The 25334-nt window shown below is 36.7% G+C and overlaps 2 protein-coding genes across 3 annotated transcripts in view; one reads left to right on the top strand and one right to left on the bottom strand.

The window, feature by feature from the left end:
• Positions 1 to 1473: 1473 nt before the first annotated feature.
• Positions 1474 to 7303, bottom strand: LOC147410205 (uncharacterized protein At2g24330-like). Its single transcript, XM_086432674.1, has 7 exons — positions 7213 to 7303; positions 7051 to 7118; positions 6543 to 6800; positions 5602 to 5746; positions 3353 to 3462; positions 2802 to 3216; positions 1474 to 1922 (listed from the first exon to the last, which is right to left on the bottom strand). Exons 3-7 carry the CDS (start codon positions 6795 to 6797, stop codon positions 1681 to 1683), a joined length of 1167 nt encoding a protein of 388 aa, XP_086288800.1. The 5' UTR covers positions 6798 to 6800; positions 7051 to 7118; positions 7213 to 7303; the 3' UTR covers positions 1474 to 1680.
• Positions 7304 to 7422: 119 nt separating this feature from the next.
• The window catches only part of LOC147410204 (cation-chloride cotransporter 1-like), a 34282-nt gene continuing 16370 nt past the window's right edge, over positions 7423 to 25334 (top strand). The window contains exons 1-9 of one of the 2 annotated variants that reach the window (XM_086432666.1): positions 7423 to 7500; positions 8102 to 8281; positions 8965 to 9114; positions 9339 to 9417; positions 9690 to 9781; positions 17677 to 17791; positions 21248 to 21348; positions 21553 to 21614; positions 24566 to 24796. In XM_086432666.1, coding sequence (XP_086288792.1) covers positions 8127 to 8281; positions 8965 to 9114; positions 9339 to 9417; positions 9690 to 9781; positions 17677 to 17791; positions 21248 to 21348; positions 21553 to 21614; positions 24566 to 24796 — 985 coding nt within the window. In that variant the 5' untranslated portion in view covers positions 7423 to 7500; positions 8102 to 8126. Of the gene's footprint in view, positions 7501 to 7957; positions 8282 to 8964; positions 9115 to 9338; positions 9418 to 9689; positions 9782 to 17676; positions 17792 to 21247; positions 21349 to 21552; positions 21615 to 24565; positions 24797 to 25334 lie in introns of those variants that run through there. The other variant, XM_086432659.1, reaches the window with a different exon arrangement.

The raw sequence follows: 25334 nt of genomic DNA, 5'->3' as shown, positions 1-25334 counted from the left end.
CCTAACAATATTTTTAGAGCACCCAAACTGCCTCTTCTCACCTTCTATATACTCAACCGGGATTACAATCATTTTTGATGATTTTATTTGTTTATTATTATTAATGACAAATGGAGAAGGGTATACTCTTAAATTTGGACATTTTGATATATTTTTCAATTTGTAATAAAAAATGACTAACAAAGTTGAGATTTTAAATTTTTTGAAGATTTCATCGTAACTTTTTTTTTGTTCATTTCACAATTTTAATATATGCATTTTGGGTACTTCGAGAAGATCTTTCTAATATCGATGTCAAAAAAAAAAAAAAAAACAATGAAAAAAAAAAAAAAATCTAAATCGCATTTACAATGTTGACTTCATGACTTTGTATTGGCGAGTTCAACATTTTTTCTGAGTGTCGAATTCACCACATTTTATTATCGAAATCAACAATTTCATGGTCAAGATCAGATTTATTGCTGAGATCAATGTTTTTATTGTTGAGTTCAACGATTTACACACATTACCGATGGGTCACTTTTCCAAATGCAAGGATCATGGCCCACTCTTAGCTAGGAATTAGCATCGGACCAACCACAATAACAGGGTCTGTGTGGGGCAGCCAGGCCGAACCAAAGTAACCATAAGCCCACCCAGGAGTGTTTGTGGTGATGTGGCAGCAGCAAATATCAGTGGTGCTGGACCACCATTGTTACAACATTAATGATCCAATTTGATTTTTTTTTTTAAAGCTGTTTGATTTCTGATCTCAATGGAAGCGGCAATTGCCTAATGAGATGGATCTCTAGACCGTTAAAAACAGATGGTTCATGGTGAGGATATTGGATTGGTATGTGTTTGAGAATGATGATTGTTGGACTTAATGGAACAGACCGAGTTTGATCAAAACAAAAGATCAAAGAAATTATACCAAACATTTACACAAATCAGAATAAATTATACCAAACATAATCGTATCTAACCCTACTTTAATCTCATATGACAAGCATCAATTGGACATTATCATAGTAAATTATAATTAATACCCTCTTTAACAGTCTGTTGGATCTGTGAACATGCACCCACTTTCTCGTGCCTTAATAATATTTTTGAAGTGTGTCTAGACTCAGGAGCTTAAGCCTTCTTAGGGTGATTCAAGTGCAAGTGCAAACAAAAGAAGCAAAGGAAAAAATAGGTCAAATATACTACTCTTCACGAAAAGAGCAATTTTGAGTTTTATATGATTGTGTTAATTGAAGACAATGTATGGAACTTCCTATTCTACCTCCCAAATAGAAAGCGAACCAGATCTGATCCAAGCACAAAACAGTTGTTTCCCCATTTAAAGAAATTCAGAAAATAGATATACCCGGTTTGGTTGAATAACTGTGCACAACTCCTTGTCTTTAAGTGTAACATTCTCCTGGCCCCCTTGTGTCTCCACAGCAACAGCTGTTGTGTTGCTTCACGTGGTTGGTTATAGAACAATACTTGCACCTTACAAAACTATTCATTAGTCACAACACAATGAAGAGGTCCCAACATTTTTTCACACAAACCATACAAGAAACAAACCTGTTTCAACCCCAGCACACAATGTTCTTTCCTTTTACAAAGAAAAGTGTATAGATGAAGAAAAGAAAGAACCCTTTCCTTGTAACAACAATATGAAAAGTATGTCTATTTTTTTCTTTTTTTTTACTTTACTGTGTCATCAGAAGCTTTATCTGTGCTCACTACTGCTGTGCCCACAGTAGCAATTGAGTTGCTGTCTGTTGGAGAGCCACCAGAAGCATCAGCATTGCTTGGTGTAGGTGGACAGCTGATGCTGGTGGAGCTGGAAACAGAAGCATGCTCTTCCAGCTGTCGTGATCTATTCAGCGCATGACAGTGTGGGCAGTAATAAGTAATGTAGGGAAAATCCTCTTTCCTGGCGAGCCCTGTACAAATGAAACACATAAAATTAATACTGTCTAAACCATGCTCCCAATATTAGAAACTCCACTCCATTTTACTTTTTGTTAACGACTCTTTTTCTCCTCTTATAAATTACCTTACAATAAATTGATTAAAAGTCCTATCTCATCAACAGAGCCATCAAGCATTTTGAATTTGTTTTGGAGAAACTTGAATTTTTATACTCACTTTGTTTCAAAGACTAATGTTCCATTGGGGGTTCGATCATATTCAGAGTAATGAAGGAAACGACAATAACAGATATTGTTGTAGAGCCAAATAATGGAAGAGAGAAGAATTGATGAAAAACAATGTACTTATAAATGATGAAGGCCAAGGAAAAGAATAAATGAAGTACCAGAAAAGGATGAAAATGAGAAAAGCTTAAAAGAGCTTGAAAATGTTAAAATCAGTTTCTTGATTTCTTCCATCTTCAATTCAACCCATTTAGGGAAAAAATGGATTGAAAATTTTACAAAAATTTAATTACTTATTCCTCCTAAATGTGACTCATTCAATCAGCAGCAGAAATCAAGGTACAATTTAGTGAACTAAACTTAGATCAACATCAAGATATGGCCAATTTTTAGTGGTGGAAGAGAGGGTTGGCTCCTTCTCAAAGAGTAGTGGGAGTGGAAGGTACGGCAACTGCCAGTTGATATTTGTAGAAAATGAATTTCCATACAATCAAAAGACCCAATTGAACTCTAACGTGCGCATGTGTAGGAATGCCTCAGGGTCATAGGATATATATATTTTCATTTATTCAATGTGAGGCTCCCACTCATGCACTACTCTTGTTACTTAGTTCACATGAAAGTGGAAGAAATGTCTGATCATGTGAAGAATGAACATACACCCACCATTGTGCATATAGCAGTTGCCACATATTAATGCATAAGACTGTGTAGGATCCTCGCCTACAAGCAATGCTGCAACACGAGCAATCCATCCCCCATCCTGCACAGTCGACCTCGGATGGTGTTCAACAGAAATCGTTTGATTCTGAGTCTCAGTGCCTTCGGGCCCAAAATCACGGGACATTTCCTCAATGGATTGAAGCATCACATCGCTTCCTGTGCTGCTGGATCTCATGTGTGGTTGTTTCCTATTCCGCAGTCCTTTAGATTGCACGAACTCAACATCGTTGCTTTTCCCTGATGGAGGTTTGGGCTTAGAGTCATCTTCAACAAATACTTTCATGCCTGAATCCGAACCCAATTTTGATGCCAGAACAGTCGCAGCAGCTGCCTTTGCTGCTGGATCAGGGTCATATCTCTGCATTGCAAATCGCTTGCGGTAAGTACCATAAGCAGGAGCATTCAATTATGGAGTACTGATTCATTCAGACTGATATTTGAATGAAATAGAAGTCCAATAATAATATAGTAAACAAGCAGCTTATGTTTGCCACCTGAATGAGCTGTTGTGTACTATAGTAGTTTGTCGTCTCTTTGAGCTCGTTAATTTTCGCTAGCCTTTCAGCACGCAGTCTCTCAAGGGTTTTCTGGTCCTTGCGATCACCTAAAGAGATGCACAACATAAAAAATAAGGTTCTTAAAGAATGCCACCTAACTGGGATTTCCTTGACACACAAGTATATATCAACCCAAGAATTAAGCATCTACTAAGCTATGCAGTATATCATACCAAAAGGGTAAATCCCATGAAGAGAGGTCACCAGTTATGGATGTCTCACATTATTGTGGAAACAAATACAACTTCAATACATCATCTAGGACATAAAAAACATCTTTGCAGAGTATACTTCAGAAGTATAGAAAGTTCGAGGAAGAAAATGAATTGACATAAAAATAATGAGATGATAAAAGGACAACATAACCAATGAAGCAAAGATAACCAGCCTAGACCAATTTGATCTTTATCCTCCATTAAACGACACTAATAAACACAAGAATTTCCAGATTCAACAAAGTCTTAGGAACATTGACTGTTAAATACTTTGGTCTAGAATTTAATTGTTTTTTTTTTTTCTCTTGTGGAATCAAGAGTGTGTTTTCTTCTTCCTTGTGGAATCAAGGATTTTATTCGCTTCCTTTTTGTCAAGAAAGTTGGCAAAGCTTAGGACTAAGAGGAAACACATAGGGGATTAAAAGCACAACTCTTCTATAAATTAAGATACAAGAAGTGAAAACAACTCTAGCGAGGATGAAGACATGTAGGGCGTTAGAATTAGATGGTATTTCGATAGAAGTGTTGAATGCATGAAGAGTATTGGATTATCCTGGGTACTTAAGTTGTTCAATTACATTTTAAAGACTAAAAACGTGTCTAATGAATAAAAAGGGGAGGGGGGATTATAATTAATAACATGTAGAGTTGTGACTAGTATGAAAATAATAACAAAGAGGCAAGCAAATTCATAAAAACAACTTTACATGAGATATCAACTTTGAGTCTCTATCTATGAAAAAAAAATCTAGATATAGAATGAAGTAACTAATCATATTTTGATGAGACTAAAGAGACAGGCAACACAAAACTAGAATTCTAGAGAATTTTTTTGGGTTTTAAGCACTTGAGAATAAATAGAAGCAAGAGAATATACAAACTGGACCAGTCATGATTGCTAACCCAGGCTTACAAATTGTTGGAAAAACTTAATGGATCCAACTTATGGCTCATTGATTTTGGGGGTGAGATCATTCTGATTGTTTTTAGGAGGAAACTTGGACATGGGAGAGGTTAGCCAGGAATGAGCTTACATTTGCCAGTTTTTCAGCCTCCTTCAAATAGATATTAACATTCACTCTTTTTCTGTTCCATAATTTTGAGGACAAAAGAAAATGAAACTCAACCAGGGACAAGAGATCCTATCAACTTTGATCTCCCTAACAAACCAGAGGACTTGAGTACCCAGCTGTTGGCTATGGGAGTTACCTCTGATTCGGGGACACTAGAGCATCAGCTAACATGGAAGTGGAAATTTCTATCACTAGTGGTTGTGATCGCATTTCAATTCCCTCAATTCAAAATTAATGCGTCTGAAATCTTGATCTGAATATTTCCAAACAATGTGTTGAGAGAACATTTTCGGCTTTGAAAGCTTAAACCAGTCACCATTTCCCCTTTTTATCAATATCTCGCATCCTTTTCCCACCCACCAAACTACACGACATTTCTTGTGCAGAGATATTAAATGAAAATATCTTGTTTGCAGTCCAAGCCACTGGAATATTTGTTGTTACTGTATTCTGACATATCCTTGTAGCAATCCAACAAATTTTCTTAAGTGTAAGGATTGCCAATAAGTCTATTTGCATGGCATAGACAGAATCTTCTTCCTTTTTCTCTTTGAGAAACATAAGATTTACTGAATTTGCAATACTTGATGTCCCTAACATATTTTTGTTAGTAAAGAAATTTCCAACACAATAAATTTTCAAATCTAAAAAATATAGAAAAGCATCCAAAGAGTGGAGAGAACTACATATTTAGCTGTCCCAATGCAGTTACACAACTACAGATTTAACAGTCACAATGCATTCACTCAATGAATGTACAAGAATTCCACCAACATATGGCTGAAGAATATTTTCCAAATCTAATAATAAAAATAAGCATTCAATGGGTACAAATAAAGGTTAACCATCCAAGAAAACAGAAAAAAAGTAAACTAGGCATATGGTCTAAGATATTTACACATCTTTGTGAAGCTCATAAGTGCGGAATAGATGATAGAGGATAGACCGGGCAAAAGAAACATGGGCAGAACTCGAAGTGCTCTCATCTTCCAGTTTAAATCCATTGATCTTGTTGTCAGGACAGCATAACCCACTGCAATAACCTGAAAAATATAACATGGGTAAGTAGCCTGCTTCAAGCTAAAAAAAATCTTTCCACCAAAGAATGCATTCACTGAGATGATGATTAATGCATTCACTTTCCTCTTTGATATGAAGGGCAAACCATTTTCTAGGACCTATGAGCAATTAGTGAGGAATGCAGGATATAAGAAATCTCAGTGTTGACTGGTTGTGCAGGACCCTCATCTACAAATTTTTTTGGTTGTGGCCGTTGTGGGAGAGGAGAGTAGGAAAGGAGGTGAAGATGAGTTGTGAATGCAACACTTCCTCTCATTTAGAAGTTCTCTCATTCAAATTATCAAACTCTAAAAAAAGGAGATCTTTCATTCAAACGATCTAACTCTAAAAAACATCTCCATTACTCTTGTACAACCAACATGAACCTATTGAAAATGGATGTCTTTTATATTATCCCAATCTTCTCTGAATTTCTTATTAAACCAAAGACCTAATCAGTGGTGCCAGGAGTTGGAAAAAGAAAACTATACGTGCAGAATGCAACTAGATGTTTTTCCCACTTCACTTCAACAACCATACAAGTTATTAGCAAAACTAGTCATAATAGACGCCTTCTGTGGGGATATATATGTATAGTTTTTTTCTGTGAAGTTTTTATACTGGAGCATAAGTTTGAAATGTTGACGTGATTGGGGAAAACAAATGTGTACAAATTAATAAGGAAATTCAATTCCACAGGATTTTCAAACAGAATAAAGAAATATTATTGTCATTGTTGCCTGCCTCTGGATTTAAAACGAGGCAGAAAGTAAGACTCACTTCGAGAATGATAGAGAGAACAATAAGATTCCTAGCCATCCGTCGCCATCTTTGAGATCTCTTCTTCATCCTTGCAAGAACAGCCGCTTCTGCCTTGGATAAATGCTGCAATCTCTTTTCAAAATCCTCGCTGCCACGTATTCTGAATACATTCCAAATTCGAGAGAGGATTCCTCTGCGTTGCTTCTTTACAGTTGCAGTTTCTTTCTTTCCATCAGCAGGATTTTCCCCAGAAACTTGGGGCTCATCAGCCATCGCCTACCAATTAAAATCACTCCAAATAATAATAATAATAATAATAATACGTTCTTCTACCGACAATCAGCTATGAATTTTAAAGAAGTCAAAAGAAAAAAAAATCAATTTCTCTCTAAAGTAATAGAATTATATGAAATCCAAAACATGAAGAGAAAAAAGACCCCTAAAATTTTCTTTAAATGTTAATCGGATCGATGCTTTATGTGATCTGAAACGAACAACAAGAAAAATCGTATTTGATCAACAATACCTGAGTGAGAATTTTGATTATCAGTTAGTGATCGAAAAATATGTGATCAACAGGTACATAAAGATTCCCTGCAACAAAAATCATCAACAAAAAGGGTATGTTAATATTCTAAATCTCAATTTACATCGCAAACCAAAAAAAAAATCAGATCTAGGGTTGCACCTGTAAGGAAATCAGAAGGGAGGGAAACCTAACGGTGATGGAGGACGATTAAAAGTCAAAAAGTTAAAGAACCCAAAAAATGAAAAATTAAAAAAAAAAAAAAAAAAAAAAAACAGACAGGGTCACGTGACATGACAATTCTCATTTTATTTCACAACTTAGAAACAACGACTGATAACCGTCAGATCAATCTCAATCCAACGGTTGAGATATAAAGGTAAAACTACTAAAATTCTCTCAGTGTTTTTTCTCTCTGCCTTTCTCAGCGAAACCAGATCTCCGCCATAGGTACTCTCTCTCTTTCTCTGCAACTGAAGAAGAACAAACCTAATCATATCTTCTGTAAACCTAATTATATATATGATCTGAAGCTTCTTATGTGTATTTGAATCTCCAACAACTTCATCTTTGCAATTCTGAAATTCTTCTCTTAGATCTTATCTGAAGTTTTCAATCTATTAAACTCCGAAATGCTTCCAAATCAATACTCTCAGAACCATTACAGATCAGAGTTGATGAGTAATATCTGTAAACAACACAAATTTTATGAACCAAATTGAAATATGCTAAAAATCCAAACCTGTTTTTAACAGAATTAATTAATCAGAGTTGTCTTTTTTTGGTTTTAAAAACATCACCAGAGAGAGAGAGAGAAGCGCGAGAGGGAGAAGAGAGAAAGCGTTCCCATTTGTTTATGTTTATGTTTTTGTTTTTGTTTTTTAAATTAAGTTGTTTAGATCTCAACCGTTAGTTTAACACGAATCTAACGGCTGCTGAAGGCGGTCAAGACAAGGAGGTCGTCAAATAAGTGGTTCTTTCGTTGGTCATATATTATGTATGGAAGTGTCAATAAATCTGACTCTTTCGTTGGATATTCTTGTCTTGTAAGGTTGGAGAGGAAAAAAAAATCAGCAATGGAGAATGGGGAAATTGAGAGCCTGGACGATGAACTACAATTACCCTCGCAGAACGGGCGCCAATACAGGCCAGTTGTCGCTCACGATCGAGCTGTTGTGCAGATGTCTTCATTAGACTCCAGATCTTCACCTGATCGCGAAACTTCTTTGAAGTAAGTTCCTTTGTCCTTTGAATTCTTCAAAAAAATTCGAATCAAACAACAATTTGAATTCCGAAGTTCAATATTCCTCGGGTTTTGAATTAAGAAGTTATGATTATTTTTGAGATTTCAATTTCTTTGATTATTATCTTTTTGGTACAATTAGTACGTTATGTATGCATGCATATCTCTAGAGTCAGTCGTAAGGTGAGGGAAAAAAATAAACGTGTAATTTGAAAGAAGGATCATGATTCACTTATATTTGTGGGCAGAAGGATTATTTTTATACCTCCACTTTACCCATGGTATCGAGTTGTTTAGATCTTCTTGTCTTTTGGGTCTTCCTCTGGCTTTGCTCTTTTAGGACCACCTTTGTTCTACCCCTCTGCTTTTTGCGGGTAATATTCTAAGTTCATCCGCAGTCACAGTTCTTTCCAAACTGTGCTTATGATTAAATATGGGTTATTTTGGTCTTATGGGATCTAACTCCTTTGTACCCATCGTGCTTTGTTGGTATCAAGAATAAACCTTGTGGGACCGATTAAAGGAAAAAAAAAAAAAACCTAGTGGGTTATGGGCCCATTTGTAAAAAAATTTCCTGGTTGGATCAACATATGTAATACATATTTATTTGCGTGAAAGTACTTTTATTCAGCTGGACTGAAAGTATTGTCTTCATATTTATGTCCCGGCAGGAAAATCAAAGTAGGCTCGCAATCAAATATGGAGTCTGATGCAGGAGAGGGTTTATCTCCTACTCATGCAGGCTTCAATGGATCGCAGAGGGAATCCAAACTAGAATTGTTTGGTTTTGATTCTCTTGTCAATATTCTTGGTCTTAAGAGGTACCTGATTCATTTCTGTTTCTCAATATTCTGCCTTCTTTATGTGATTCCAGACTTCATTTCTTGGCCTCAAGGTGCTTTGAATTTCTTTAACTTCATCAAACAAAGCACACAATCATCCACTTCTTATTAATAGTTATATTAAATCTTTTTTTTCCTAGTGAAGTTCAATGATGGGGTGATTAGATTCGGTGTTAATATTTTAGTCAAATATGCTATTTCAGCATGACAGGGGAACAAATTGCAGCACCTTCTAGTCCCAAAGATGGTGATGATGTTTCTATCTCTCTTGGACACCCAAAGGTATATCAACTCTTTTAAATCTGTGCTATGTCTTTCCCGTTCTGTTTTCCCTTTGATGCTGAGATGGTATAAAGCCATCCGTTTGAAAATTTACCCCTACTGTTTTCTTACTTACATACCTGATTACCTATCTTTGAATCAGTTCTCGTTTACTTGGATGTTTTGCTATTCGCACACAATAATGATGAGAGCAACCTTTCATGCATTGCAGTTCTATTGCATTTTAGAAGTTTCCATGATTGTTGATAGGTGGAATTTGATTTATCCTGCAGACAACTGATCTTAAACTGGGGACACTGATGGGTGTATTTGTCCCATGCTTGCAAAACATATTGGGAATTATCTACTATATCCGATTTTCTTGGTATGTAACATCTTTACTTGTTCTTTTCTTGATGTATGCTCTTTACTTGGACTTTGAAATCTATTCATGATTAAATGATTTAGTGTACATAATCTCCTTGGAAACTCATGAAAGAAATTTTAAGGTAGTAAATCTGTGTGGTTGCCTACAACTCCTTTTGAAGGAATCTGAACTTTACAGCATGACTTTTTTTACTAGTACAATTGACCGTTGAACATATTAATTTTCATTATGCCACTGTTGATTATTTCCTTCATCTTTTTTGCTTTATTTTTAGATTATGTATAGTAGAAAATCACAACAACCTAGAGTAAATAGAAGAGAAGAAGAAGAAGAGCATAAAGAGAAGATTGGGGGGAGATAGATAAAGAGCCAAACACTTACTTGAGGGTAGGATTCGGCCTCTCCTCAAATATATTTAAATCTAATAATAATAAAGTAAGTGGGGCCCACCCCATTACATAAAAAAACCTTAAGGGGCTATCTCACATAAGGGCCCATAGGGGATGTCGTACACAATAGAAACAACCCTAGGGGCTGTGTCGCACAAACAAAAACAAAATTCTATTTCTGAAACAGAATTCTAAAACACTCCCCCTTAAATCAGAGTATACATATCAAAGGTGTTTAGCTTGGTACATAAAGAAGAAAAAGGTACGTGAGATAATGGCTTAGTGAGAAAATCAGCCAATTGATCATTCGACTTCACATAGGGTGTGACAATTTGTTTATGCATGAGCAAATCCCGAAAGTGACAAGCAACTTCGATATGCTTGGTGCACTCATGAGAGATATGGTTGCTGGCAATAAAGATGGCAGCCTGGTTGTCACAATACATCTATATAAGTAATGAAGTATCAACACCCATGTCCCAAGGAAGAGAATGAGCCCATAACATCTCAGAAGCATTGTGAACCATTGTACGATATTCAGCTTCAACACTAGAATTAGCCAAAACGTTTTGCTTCTTACTACACCAAGTAACAAAATTTCCACCAACAAATGTTCCATAATCAGAGGTGGATTAGCTATCAAAACGATTCCCAGCCCAATCAACATCAGAGTATCCAGAAATAGTCAAGGAAGAGGAAGGATGGTCTAAGAGACCTTTTTAGGAGTACCCTTTAGATAGCGTATAATACGACAAATAACTTCCTAATGAGGCTGTCGAGGGGCATGCATAAACTGACTAACCACTCCCAAAACATAAGTAATGTCAAGACAAGTAACTGTGAGATATATGAGCTTGCCAACCAATCGCTTGAACTTCCCATTATCCTTAAAAAACTCCTCCCTGTTCAGTTTCAAGCTTGATAGAAAGATCCGTGGTAGTATCAACTAGCCGAGATCCCAGAGTGCTCGTTTCATATAATAAGTCTTACACATACTTGCGTTGGCACAGAATGAGTCCATCTTTGGAACGTGCAACCTCAATCCTAAGGAAATAACGAAGTTAGCCCAAGTCTTTTGTATGGAACTTAGTGCTTAAATGAGTCTTCAACTGAGCATTACCAACAGTCACTACCAGTGACAATAATGTCATTCACATACATAATAAGAATGATAGTACCTGGGGTAGAATGAGTAAATATAGAATGATTAGAGGTGGGATGTTGAAAATCATACTGAAGCATCACAAAGTTAAATTTGTCAAAGCAAGCACATGAAAACTGTTTTAGTTCATATGCCTTCTTCAGCCTACACATAAGATGTTTTTTCCCTTCAACTATATAACCCGAGGGCTGATCCTTATATACTTCCTTCTATAAATCTCCATGAAGAAATGCATTTTTTATGTCTAGTTGGTAAAGTGGCCAGTTAAAACCTACTGCGACCGATAAAAGAATTCTAATAGAGTTGAGGCGAGCAACAAGTGAAAAGTTGTCACAATAGTCTACACCATAAGAGTGTACCCTTTAGCCACCAATCGAGCCTTAAGGTGATCAACAGAGCCATCGAGTTGATACTTTACTATGTTCACCCAACGACAATTAATAGTGGTCTTTCCGGAAGGAAGAGTGATGAGATCCCATGTCTGATTTTGATAAAGTGCGTGCATTTCATCATCCATAGCAAGTTTCCATAGTGGACAACGAGAATGCAAAAGAGCAAAAAGTAGAGGAAAGGCGATGAAAAGATACAAAATTAGAAATAGGATAGTGAGTGCAGGAACGAATACTTTTTTGCAATGTAATTGGTAGCGTGGAAGATGAGGATGTTGTGGGAGGATGTGAAAGGTCCTCCGAAGAAGTAGAAGGTGGAGGATCCTCAAGAGAGTCAGGTGATGGTTCGGCTGCGGTTGGACCGTAAGATACAATTGGGCGATGTTGAGAGTGCTGATAAACCTGTAAACGAGGAGGAAAAGAAACTAGAAAAAGAACAATAGGCAAAATTAATTCCCCCTGATGAAAATGAACTAGATGAGAATTGAATTGATGACTCGTAGTAGAGAAAAAAGATGTCGACTAAAAAAATGTCACATCAACACTAGTATAATATCGACATCCTAGAGGATCATAACAACAATAATCCTTTTGAGTTCGAGAATAACTCAAGAAGACACTTAACAGCTTGAGGAGACAACTTATCATGACCAGTTCCAAGAACGTGAATAAATGTGACACACCCAAAGACACACAGAACAAGATGAAATGGCTTGGTCTTAGGATATAGCAAATAGAAGGGTGTCTGATTATTCAAAATTAGTGTAGGAACTCAATTAATTAGGTAAGAAGCAGTAAGAACACCATCGGCCCAATAAGATTTAGGAATTGATATGTTAAACAATAAGGTGTGAATGACATTCAAAAGATGACAAAGTTTACATTCAACGAAGCCATTCTGTTTGGAAGTATTTGCGTATGTAGTTTGATGGATGATACCATGGTCTCTGCAAAAATTAGACATACTGTTTTGGGTATATTTAAGAGCATTGCTAGAATGAAAATTTTTAACATGACGTTCAAACTGAACAAATATCTCATTATAAAAAGTTGAGAAAATTTTGGGGAGTTCAAAACGGTCTTTTATTAAAAAAGCCAGAAGTAAGTGTCATGAAACTGGTAGATTGATCACCAGTGTCAAGGACAGGACGAGAAGAACCATCAGCTAAAACAATATGAGATCCAGATGAATAAAAATTAGAAAAGATGGACGTACCAGACATGTGGGCACTAGCACCAGAGTCGATAACCCAGAAAGATGATGGCGATCGAGCAACTACATAATCAGAATTACCTATATTGACTATAATTACTGTGGGAACAAATGAAAAAGAAGGTAGATTTGATAATTTCTGAAGGATCTGACTAAGTTGAGTAGTAAGATTGCCCTGAGACTCAAAATCAGTAAGTGGTGGTCTAGAAGCAGATGATTGAGTAACAAATGTAGAAGAGCAATTAACAGATGCATTATGGGCATAGTCAGGACGTCCTCATTTGTCCCAACAATAATCCTTGGTATGCCGTATCTTACCGCAATAGTTGCATTTTCAATTGGACCTATCAGTATCACGACCGGAGCCAGTACCACCACCACGAACCCCACGAGTTCCACCACGATTACCAATATAACCACCACCACGAGTACCGCCACGTCCATTACAAGGAATTTCACAAGTACCATCACTAATGACTAAAGCAGATGATTCCTTAAGAGAAGAAGGAGTTGGGTGGTAAGTGAGGCCTCTGAAGCCAGGAATATGCATTCACTGCCGTAGAAGTCGTTCACCAACCAGAATCTGATCCTTGAAGATATTGTACTCTAAGTTAAAACTGGTCAACAACAATGCAACTTAAAACTCTTCTTGTTGATCTCGTTGCTCAGGAGTTGATAGAGCAACATTTCTTCTCACATACCTTTCAGATTACTGTAATGTTCATTCAGGGGTTTATCACCCTGTTTGGTAGTGAACATGCGTTCAAACAACTCAAACATCCTAGTCATATTACTCTCTTCAGAGTACATCTCTACAAGAGAACTCCAAATCTTCTTTGCAATATCAAGGAGTTGGACATTGGAAGCCATAGATAGTTCCATACTTAACCAAAGCTAGGTTATAACCAATGAATTTTTCACTCCACCAATCTTCATATTTCTTTGAATCCTCAGAAGGAGGATATTCAACAAGGTACTTTGGTTTCTTCCTGGCTCGTTAGAACACCTTTATAGGATGGGACCAAAAATGATAGTTATTTTTGTTCAACAATACCGAAGTAATCTCCTTGGTTGAATCATCATTTGGAGAGCTATATTCATCCATTAGAACAACCACGAAGAGGAACAAATACACAACGAGGGAGGCAACAACCTATGTAGAAGATACCTAAAAGAGAGACAACAAGGGTAAAAGGTGTTAAAAAAGGCTCCACCAATTTTGGGTAAAGCAAAAAAAACACAATTTCGTCCAAGAAAAACTGATTTAGACACCACCCACCACAATTAAACCTTTTAAAAGGTCTGAAAAACAGTGCCATGTAGCCCCAAAACACAATCACAACCAACCACAAGCACACAACCACGCTCTAGATACGTATCTAGGGTTTATCTTGCACCACTACAACGAACCGAAGTTTGTTTCACTACAAAATTGTAGAAAAAAAGTTCAACTGCAGCAAAAAGGGTTTAAAAACCCAAAAAAAAAAAACAAGAGAGAAAGAAAGAACTTCGCTTTGATAACAAGTAAAAATCAAAACAACCTAGAGTAAATAGAAGAGAAGAAAAAGAAGAGGAGAAAGAGAAGATTGGGGAGAGAGACGAACACTTCCTTGAGGGTAGGGCTCGGCCTCTCCTCAAATATATTTAAAACTAATAATAATAAAGTAAGTGGGGCCTATCCCATTTCATACAAAAACCATGAGGGGCTATTGCATACAATAGAAACAGCTCTAGGGGCTGTGTCACACATACAGAAACAGAACTCTGTTTCAGAATTCTAACATGTATAATTTGGAGCACAATGACCAAGAAAAGATGGTCATATTGTTATCATCATTGTCATCATCATGCATTCTCACAATACCACCACAATCTACAACCTTTTCGTTCATCCTCTCATTCTTTTATTCCCTTCAACCTCCATGTTCCTTCTTATTGGTGCTTTCATTGGTGTTTTATGTACACGACTAAACTATCTCTGTCAAAACCTCCTTACTTTATCACCTATTGGGGCTACTCGATATACTTTCCCGAATGTGGTAATTTTTTTTGGTTTATGCATGTTAATTTTTGATTGTCTTAGTCTTTCCATTTATCCATGTCAACATCCTAATCTCTATTATGCACATTTTGTATACATGTTGTTTCTTTATTGCTTAACGTCCTGATCACTGCTAGGTGGAGATTTTAAGGTATTAGGTTCTCACATGAAAAGATTTGGTGCTCCATAATAACAAGAAGTGCGGGGGAGTTCAAGGAATTAGTCAACAAGAATTATTAGATGATGTACCCTTTAAAGATTCCCACTTTACCTGGTCAAACAACCATGAGAATCCAAGTGTCCAACCTTATGTAAGTTAGATAGATTCAATAGGGATTAGGGAGATCTTTTTGGGTTTGGTGGCTTGATAGTGGTTCCAACACCAACCTAAGATTATGTTGCTATTCTTCTTGATTGTCGAGATCTAACTGGTTGACGAAAGCCTTTCAAATTTTCAAATATGTAGTTGAAATGTTCCGAGTTCAATGAAAAGTTAAAGAGTCGCAGGAATCATTTTCCTTTGAGGGTTTGACCATAGTTAGCACTTGGCAATTGGGTGTACAACAAAAAATCGTTATGGGATTATTTCGAGTATGATTCAAAATATACGTCTAATAGTTCGTTTAAAAATTTGGCCAAAAAAACTGAGAACGATAAAAATGCGTTACGAAAATGATTCGGGTATAATTTGAGTTCAACACTCTAAAAGACATTAAAAAATAAGTGTGTATACAAGTTAAATTCTTCACACTCATATTCACATATTTAGAAAATTCATCAATCTTTTTAAGATTTATTATTGTTATAACTCAATTTTTTTTTCAAAATGACCATCAGTAGCCTTCATCATTTTGTAAATCAAGTCTTCCAACATTTGTGGGTCAACTTATTTCTTGGAAATTTCTTCTCTCAATAAAATGATACTTATCAAAAAAAAATTAGTTCTTGGAAATCCGGTTACTTTCTCACAAGGAATGGGCTTCTGCCTGGAAGAATGAATTCCCTTATTGCGCCTAAACGAGTTTCACGGATAAATCAATTATTTAAAGAGAAGTTGTTCATCACTGGACCAATGAGCCTGGTGGGTATAGTAGTGGCAATGGACATCAAAAGGCAATGAACATTGTTTATGGAGAATAAATAGGTAGAAAGCACACGGACTTACTAAGCCATTGAGGAAATAAGTTCTCTTTATTCGTGAAACTTTAAATACTGTACACTTTTGCTACATGTTGAAGAACTATTTGATTATGATTGGCTTGAGATATGATTATAAATCTTAATTGTGAGCATGAGCTCAAAAGAACAATTGAAATTTTATAAAGTTCTCCTAAAAATCAAGACGCTTGATATTTCTATGTATGTTTATCAAACATTTAAGTCTTATTACAAATCAACAACAATTGGATACTTCTAAACATATTTATCAGGCATTCTAATTTTTATTCTAAAATTGCATAGAGCAAATTTAAAACTAGAAACATAATATATATATTTTTTATGATTAATTGTACACAAATCTTTACTTAATTGAGTTACCAAGACCCATGTTCAAAAGATCTAGGGAGAGGAGAGAGAAGAAATATAAAAGGAGTGCAAAAACTAACTTGTTGATCGATAGTCTTGAGATTTGTTAATGAATGATAGTTTGATTGTCCAATGGTGAAGCCTTTAAATGTAAAGAGAGAATAATGAACATATTATCATCTAATATCGAGATAGATTTTTTTATATATAAAAATAATGGTTAATGTGCGTTTTTATCCCTTTCGGCCAATCCCCAAAGCCTCTTAATGGAACTGAGATCACCACGGGCTCCCATTGACTTTGCATATCTACGTTAGAACCGCCATATTGGATTCCTCTCTTAACCTTTGGAATTGGATCCGGATGAGAAACAATTCCTCCATCGACAATCTCGACCGGAGTCACCTAAAAAATGGTAGATTCAATAGCCTCTTCCACCCTTTGTCATACATTTTAATCCCCCATCAGGAAAATTAATGAACTTGCACTTTTTTTTTTAGAAATTCTACAACTTCAAGAAAAGTACTCTTTCATTCCATCCTCTCTAAAAGGTTCTAACGTGATTCGGCTTCACAAATTTTCTGAAAAAATCTTACCCAAAGGACACAGACACCGCCTCTTCTAAATGCCAATGAGCCCTTTTGCTTCCTTGAGCTACAAGTCCATGGAGCTTGCCCAAATCTCACCTCTCTCGATAATGACCAGCCATAGTCTATTCTAGACTATTTTCATCTTGACGACAAAAGATTTCTTTCTATTGACAATGGGACATAGATTAGTTCTTTGCTCCATTAATAAGCCAAACTTCAACACCACTAGGTTCAACAATCAGCCACAACGAAGAAACAATTACACGATTGACCTTTTGGCCTATCACTGACTCCGATCGTCCAAAGAACTGGAGGACCCGGAAAACAAACCCATAAATCAATTCATCGATCAAGAGACAAAAATCTCCGTTTCCTTTCTTACAATCTCATCATATCTTTGATGGTGTTTTGCATGTAATACTCCAAGCATATTGTTTTGAAATACTCTTTACAATAAAAATGACTTACCAATTAAAAAATAAAAATGAAAAGAGTCTATTTTCCCTATATTATTCACTTTCTAGTTACGTTTCGTTTTAGATGCTTAAAAATGGTGAATGATGTATCTTTTCCCTTTGCAGGATTGTTGGTATGGCAGGCATAGGCGAGTCATTACTGTTGGTATCCTTTTGTGGTTTATGCACCTTCTTGACTGGAATATCATTAAGTGCAATCGCTACTAATGGTGCAATGAAGGTATAATATACACGAGTTATGCTTTTATTACTAGATTACTTGCTGCCTCCGTCTCCTTTTAGGTTATTATTGCTACCTCTGTCTTTGCTTTCCTTAACTTGATGCATCTTGTAGTCCTAGATGGTTCGGATTCCATGAAATAAGGTGACACACTTCACTACCAATGCCCAGGGATTTCATGGACATAGTGATTGTACAATGGGGTGCTTAACTTTCGACCGACAATATACCTTACAGTTCCTTTACCCATTTTCATGTTCTAGACGCAGTTACACATGCTGCATTGTAAGCTTGACAACCCACTACTGTCTCATAGCAATAATAACAGGAAGTTCATAAACATACCCGCTTTCAAGGCCACCTTTGCACTGGACAAAGTGCACTTCACAGAAGTGGCATTCTATGATGAGTCTGTCTCTCCAGGAAAAAATTGGATGCACTGCCAATGAGGAGTTCTCTTGCACCTCTAAAGACCTCATGCAACTACAAGACGCCACCCATGAGTGCTAATGACCTATATACTACCTTTTTTTTTATACGTATAATTTTATTAAGAAGAGAAAGGATACAAAGAAAGCAAAGGTGGTTGAGATGACCAACCACACAACTACAAAGCAAGCACACTAACTATTACATAAAGAGTCCCATCTAAAAACAAAATCTTCAAAGAATACACCTCTAAAATCAGGCCACATCTTACACTAAAAGAATAACAGACCTAAAATATTGAGAATGAGCTACTGGATAGATGTCTCCAAGCCTTTGAATATCCTCCTATTTCTTTCTAACCATAGCCCCTAAGTAATGGCAAAAGGAAGACTTGACCAAAGAAAGAGAGAGAGAGTCGAGCAAGGAACTACCCAAGAAATCTTGAAAAGACCAAAGAAATGGGACCACACAAGATAAGATGCTTTACAATGACTTAAAATGTGGTCCACTAATTTGCCATTCAAGTTGCAAAGAAAGCGAAAGTATGGAGTCACAAAACCTTTTCGAATTAAGATATCGAGAGTAGGTAATTTCCCAAGCACGGCTAACCAAACAAAAAGCGCACCTTTGAGGGGACTTTCAAACCCCAAATAAATGTTGTGGGGAAATAATCAAAAGAAATATGTGAAGTGTGCAACCCGGATGCAAAAGACTTAATAGTGAATATATTGCTTCTTTTGCGAGTCCACTTCCTTCTATTGTCATCCACGAATGTCCGTTGAGCCTGATTAAGGTGAGTCATTAAGTCTTCCAAACCCTGAAGTTCCCAGTAATTGAAGTCCCTCATGGAACCTAAATCCCACACTTGCTCGATTCCGTCAAGGTTGAAGAAAGTATTGCATAACATACCTTTTTGTATGAAAGCTCATAAAGCCTTGGGAATTGATGGCACAGGGCTGAGGCACCACAACACCAATTCTCCCAGAATCTTACCCTTTTGCCTTTACTCACCTTAAATCTAATCCATTTTCTAAAATCCTCACCAACTTTCATAATCCATTTCCACAGACTGCATCCATACTGTAATTCCGCATCCTCACTAAGCCTGCCAAGCTGCTTCTCACTATACTTGGACTTAATAATCTTTCTCCACAACATTGAAGTTTCCACTTCAAATCTTCACAACCACTACCCTAGGAACGCCCTATTCGCCAGCCTAAAATCTCTAATTCCTAAACCTTCATTCTTCTTAGAGGGAGAGAGAGGCACGTTCATTAAGCTTCTAATTGAATTCAACAATGCTTCACATGAACTTAAGATGAGATGTGAGGCACAACTGATCGCCTAATTCTTCACTACTTGGAGGGTCGTGACTAAGGCAAAGAATAAGGGGGGACTTGGGATAAAAAAAACTTGGTGGTGTTGGGGAAATGAATTTGGAGATTTGGGGTGGAGGTGGATAGTCCATGGAGGAGGGTTATTGCAGCAAAATTTGGGGAAAGTCGATTTGGGTGGGAGAGTGCAGTGGCAAGGCCACCTCAAGTTGGCAGCTCCTTCTTAAGGATGATAAGGGTTTTGTGGAGTATTTCCCATGTTGCTATTTGTTGGGGTTTGTGAAAAGAGTGGAATGGAAGGATCTTTGAAGCAAAATCCTTGAACACATAGGGGCTTACTCGTGCCATTTTGGGTCTTATTTTCCTGTGGTCGAATTTTTTTTAATTTTTTTTTATGAACTTAAAGGGGTGAGCTTTGCAGACTTTACATGTAGATGGGATTGGTTTGTAGTATTGCGAGAGAGTGATCTTTGAGCTTTATGTATTGTTGCTTGATTGGCTATCTCAACCGGTTTAGCACTCCTTTTTAATATGAATGAAATCTTTATTTATCCAAAAAAAAATTCTTCACTACTTTAGCGTTGCCTTAGGTGCTCTGCCGATCAAACAACTTAGCAAGCAAGTCAAACATGATGTTAAAGAACAAACAGAGGAAGAAGTGAAGAAATTTTTGTCTACATTCTATATAAAGCAAATGCATGAAGTGCATGTGAAAAAGATAAATGAGCAAATTTGATGTTGCATTGATTTAAGAGAATTGAATTGCGCTGCTTGAAAGATGACTTCCCGCTTCCGAATATTGACATGTTCTTAGACGTTGCAATATAATATGATATGTTCTCTATTATGGATGGTTACAATGGATACAATCAAATTTTCATTGTATCGGGAGATATGGAGAAGAGAACCTTTCACATGCCTATCGCATACAAAATGCTAGAGTCACTTACTAGATGATGATGACCACAATCTTCTACAATATGATGCACAAAGACATCAAGGAATGTGTGGATGATATTATTGTGAAAAGAAAGAGGTGGGAGGATCACATCACAACCTTGTGACGAGTTCTCGACAGATGTTGACAACACAAGTTAAAATGAATCCGCTTAAATCTGCATGCAACACAGCCATCATGCAATAGGCTGACTTCATTTATTTTCTCCCCAAAGGTCACGACTAGCGGTGCATGATAAGGCAAGTGTTCCCAAGCGCACACTTAATGGAAGGTGGTGCTCGTGAAAGTGTAAATGTTCTAGATGCCATTCGAACTCTGAAAGTTACTTTGAAAGTCATTGAGATGATTGAGGCTGCCGAGAAAGAGTGCACCTAATGGGAATGAGCACCCGCAGGATGATGGATAATGTTGGAAAAGATAATAATCAAAATTTAATACCTTTCATGTGAGGAGAAAAGGATTGTGGATAATGATGTATCTGATTATTGAAGGATTCATGTGTACCTAACCTTTGTAGAGAACTCTCATAGATGTCCAAATTTAATTAAGTAGAAAATTTTATTTTCTATTGTAATATTTAAGCTATGTTAATGCTTAAGAGAAGAAATGTGTTGAAATATTGCCAAAGAGAAGAATATTCTCTTGCCGTGTTGTAAAAGTTACTCTTCTTCTCACTGAATGTTTTCTATAATAAAATTTTCTCCTAAATCTTTATATATCTTATTCTACTTGCAGGGTGGTGGACCATATTATCTAATTGGTAGAGCCCTTGGACCGGAGGTTGGGGTTAGCATTGGGTTGTGCTTTTTCCTTGGGAATGCTGTTGCTGGATCTCTGTAAGTCTGAATTATTATTATTATTATTTTTTAAATTTTCTTATGACATGTTGGATGATGCATTGGGAGAAATACTTCAAGATGTTGGGTCCAAAGTTCCATCATATATGTTATCTTAATACATTTAATTTATGTCTTTATAAGAACCATTGCAATTATTTTTTCTTCTTCCAATACATCCTTTTTGGTTTGTATTTGGTTCAGATATGTTTTGGGAGCTGTTGAAACCTTTTTAGATGCTGTTCCAAAAGCCGGGATTTTCAGAGGTAATTTTGAGAATTTGTATCAATTGACATTCCAACATTTACTTCTATCTATGGTTGTGATATAGGCCAATGCAGGCACTGTAGGGTTTGCTAACTTCGTAGATGATCCTCTTTTGGATCATTGTTTGCTTTTTGTGATGACTATGCTTGTATGCTCATGACTCGTGAAAAAGCCTTAGGTGCACCCCGTCCCTTTGCACACACTCACATGCATGTATATCTAATATTTGCATCATTCGTTGTCTCTCAATAGTCCCGTAGCTGGAACATAGCCAACCTGGTCCCTCGGGACAAGGGTGACGCATGCGAACACTACAACTTCAGTCCAATACCTTCAGGTATATTAAACTGGAACACCACGTACTGTCTAACCAAGTGAAACTGGGAGGCATAGTAGTGTTCCAAGTTGAAGTGACCTAAGCTTTGTTCAACTCTAGCCTTAATCATATAGTGAGCTTAGATACCCAAACCTAAGTGCGGTCATATCAAGCCATGACCCGAATTGACTATGAGTGCTCCTGAGTTGCATTCTTACCAAAAGGTAAGTGGGTGAACCGGTCCATATCGCTCAAATTCAACCCGCAACTCCGGTCCAACCCAACAAACTTAATTGATAATTCATGCCAGTCAGTACCACTTAAACCAGTTGACCCAATTGATATATGAATCTCATGGATTGACACGTAAAATGGTTAAACCAATTGGCTTAAGGCATATTGGATGAGAAAATTCAAGCAAAATATTTGAATCCATTGGGTCGATCCAGCCCAAATTCAAATCAAATATGTACATGGTTCCAACCACTATATTTTGGCCAATTCAATTCAATGGACCGAATCTTCATGATTGACCAAATCAAAATCAAATATTTCACAAATAACTGCATTAAGGGATCACCAATCAGGAATCAGATCGAAATGACTTGGCATATTTTGTTAATGACCTGTCAAAGTTTGTTATTTGAGAGTTTTGTAAAAGATGAAAATCAAGTGTAATTGTCATCGGTCTTGAAAAGTCTTCAAGATAATCTGAACAAAGAACAGCGACTTCAAATCCAAGAGAAGGGCGAAAGAAGAAGGAATAGAAGAGGATGCCGGAAAAGAAGATCAGGTGGATAATATCCTAGTTCGAGTCAAAAAGTATATGCAATCAGAAGAGTATGTTTTTTTTTTTTTCCTGTTTTTTGACTTTAACAGTTCAATACTTCTGTAAATGCCAGTCATTCGACTTAATAAAATGCAACTAGTTGGTGCAACCCCCAATCATAGTTCAAATTTTTTCAAAAGATTCTTGATCAACCTACGAATTGTTGTCATCTAATATGGATTGACCAGTCAAATGCTATCACGAGGGCCCTTTGTTTCTAAAATAGTATTAAACATTACTCTTGGGTTCACAGTTAGTAATCCACCTTTGACGGAATTTCATGCTACTATTACTCCAAAACTTGAGTGTCCATCGCTTAGTTGAAGTTTTGTACTTTACAGCAATTTGTCGCGTACACTCTCAATATTGCACTTCTATTCCTTGAAAATCATAGAGTCTCAGTTCTACCAACTGGAAAATAGTGCCCCGAGTCCCCAGTTTGTAATCAAGCCTGCTATGGGTGTTTGTCTCTAGTTTTCATGTCATAAGTTATTTGCTTCAGTTTGAGTCTAGTCTTTTTGTTGAGTCCTATATTCTTTAGGTTGAGTCTAGTTATTTTGTTTTTGCTGAGTCAGGTCCTCTTATGAGTTCGCAATGCCTTTCGTTACTTCATCTGAATTTAATAAAAGAAATTTTTGAATACCCCGAGTGTAGTAACGAATTAACTAATAATCTAGCTTTGGAAGGAGAATTCTCTGACGAGGAATCCCCTCCTGAACTAATCAAGTTACTTGAATAAGAAGATAAATGTGGAGTTCAACCTCTAATAGAGGAAGCAGAGGTCATTGACCTCGGAACAAAAGATAATCCCCAAGAAATTCAGATTGGAATGAGCCTATCCCTAGAAGAACACGAGGAGATAGTGAACTTACTCAGCAAATTCAAAAACTTATTCTCGTGGTCCTATGAGGATATGCTGGGTGCAAGCTTGGACATTGTACAACATTGAATAGGTACTGGCTTGGTAAAGCAGAAATATTGATATATAGAATAAACTCGCAAGATCAAAGAAAATGTTACAAATCAATGTTGAACTTCTCGAAGTGATAGAATATTCTGGGCAAATCATTGTCTTTAGGTTAATAGAGCAGTTGAAGTAGTTTCAAAACCATCATCGAGAAGATGTGTCGGTCGCATCAAAACTGGTTTGAGAAAACTATCTTTCGCCACTTTGGGCACACTGCACTCCATTGGAGCTACTCTGTACTCTTTGGGGTGAGGCATGGAAGCAGTCCTGACAGTTGAAATTAAAATTATATCTCTCAAAGCATTAATGGAAAGCCAGTTGTCAGAAACAGATAGGATCCGTCACTAATACAAAAACCTTGACTTGTATCTGTAAACAGAACATGATCTACCTTAAAGGGAGATGGGCGACCCTCGGATGTGTCTCCTCCAGGAAAATCTCCTTCTCAAGAATTAAATGTGAGAGAATGATTATAACCTGCTATAAATGAACTTCTTCTGGATTTGTTTAAATAATATTTTGACCATCCGACAGAATGTGATGGTGGTGAATATATGGATGTTAAGATCATCTGATCATGTTGACTTCTGACCTAGAAGATCTTGTAGTATGGGTCTTGGTCTTCTAATAGTGTATTTAGTGTCACCTGTTGTGCTGACATCCCGTTTGTGATTTGTTGATGGTAATTTATCATTTACAGGTGGAGTATAAATTTTTCCTTTTGGAGATTAATTGAAATATTTTTTTGATAAGTATGTTAACTGAAATATACTGTTCAAGTATTTACTTAAGTTGTCATCATCTTCTAAAAAGTGTTTCTCTGATTTTGGCAATGCAGAGAGTGTAACAAGCGTTAATGCCACTTCAGGAATTCCGGAACCCATACTCAGTCCCAGCTTACATGACCTGCAAATTTATGGGATTGTCGTGACTATCCTCTTATGTTTTATTGTATTTGGTGGTGTGAAGATGATTAACCGGGTTGCGCCTGCTTTCCTTATACCTGTTCTTTTTTCACTGTTCTGCATATTTGTTGGGATCACTATAGCGAAGAAGGATTATCCTACATGTGAGTTATGCCTTCTTTCACCATTTTCCCCCCTTAATGCATGCTATGGTATTTCTTTGACACTACAACTGTTTCTTTGGCCATTGGTCCAAACCAATAGACCAGAAAAAAATAAAAAGCAGACCTGTACAATGGTGGACATTCAATTGAGTGAGTGGTACTTATTTTTTATGGGTCCCAACATCTTAAACCAAGCATCAGGGTTTAGGTTCTTGGTTTGGTTACTTTGCATGGATCATGATCAAGCCTGAACCCAAATGAGTTACCTAATTGTACTCATCTCAGGCTAGATGAGAGTGATTATGTCCAAGTGACTTCTTTTACATTTTTGGGGGATGTTTGACAGTTGGTTCTGACTTGGGTGACTTATTCCTATGTAAACTTTTTTTTTCTCAGGGTGGGGTTGAAGAGCATGTTTCTACTTAACACACTATTTCCCCTTTTTTAACTAATAATATCCCAATGAAGCTTCAGATTCCATGAGCCCATCTGTCTTCAACCTTGTATGGTGTTGACAATTAATTGGGTTAGGGAATTG

Source organism: Akebia trifoliata, chromosome 1 (genome assembly GCF_017979445.1).
Source record: "Akebia trifoliata isolate Shusen 1 chromosome 1, ASM1797944v1, whole genome shotgun sequence".
Lineage (NCBI taxonomy): Eukaryota > Viridiplantae > Streptophyta > Magnoliopsida > Ranunculales > Lardizabalaceae > Akebia > Akebia trifoliata.
This window is presented reverse-complemented; position numbering and strand designations above follow the sequence as displayed.

Excerpts from the sequence above, each read along its gene's own strand:
- LOC147410205 (XM_086432674.1), bottom strand. The coding sequence starts at position 6,797 with ATGGCTGATGAGCCCCAAGTTTCTGGGGAAAATCCTGCTGATGGAAAG. Across the intron at positions 5,747-6,542 it reads TTCTCTCTATCATTCTCGAA|GTTATTGCAGTGGGTTATGC; the intron begins GTGAGTCTTACT and ends TATATTTTTCAG. Across the intron at positions 3,217-3,352 it reads GTACACAACAGCTCATTCAG|AGATATGACCCTGATCCAGC; the intron begins GTGGCAAACATA and ends TTTGCAATGCAG.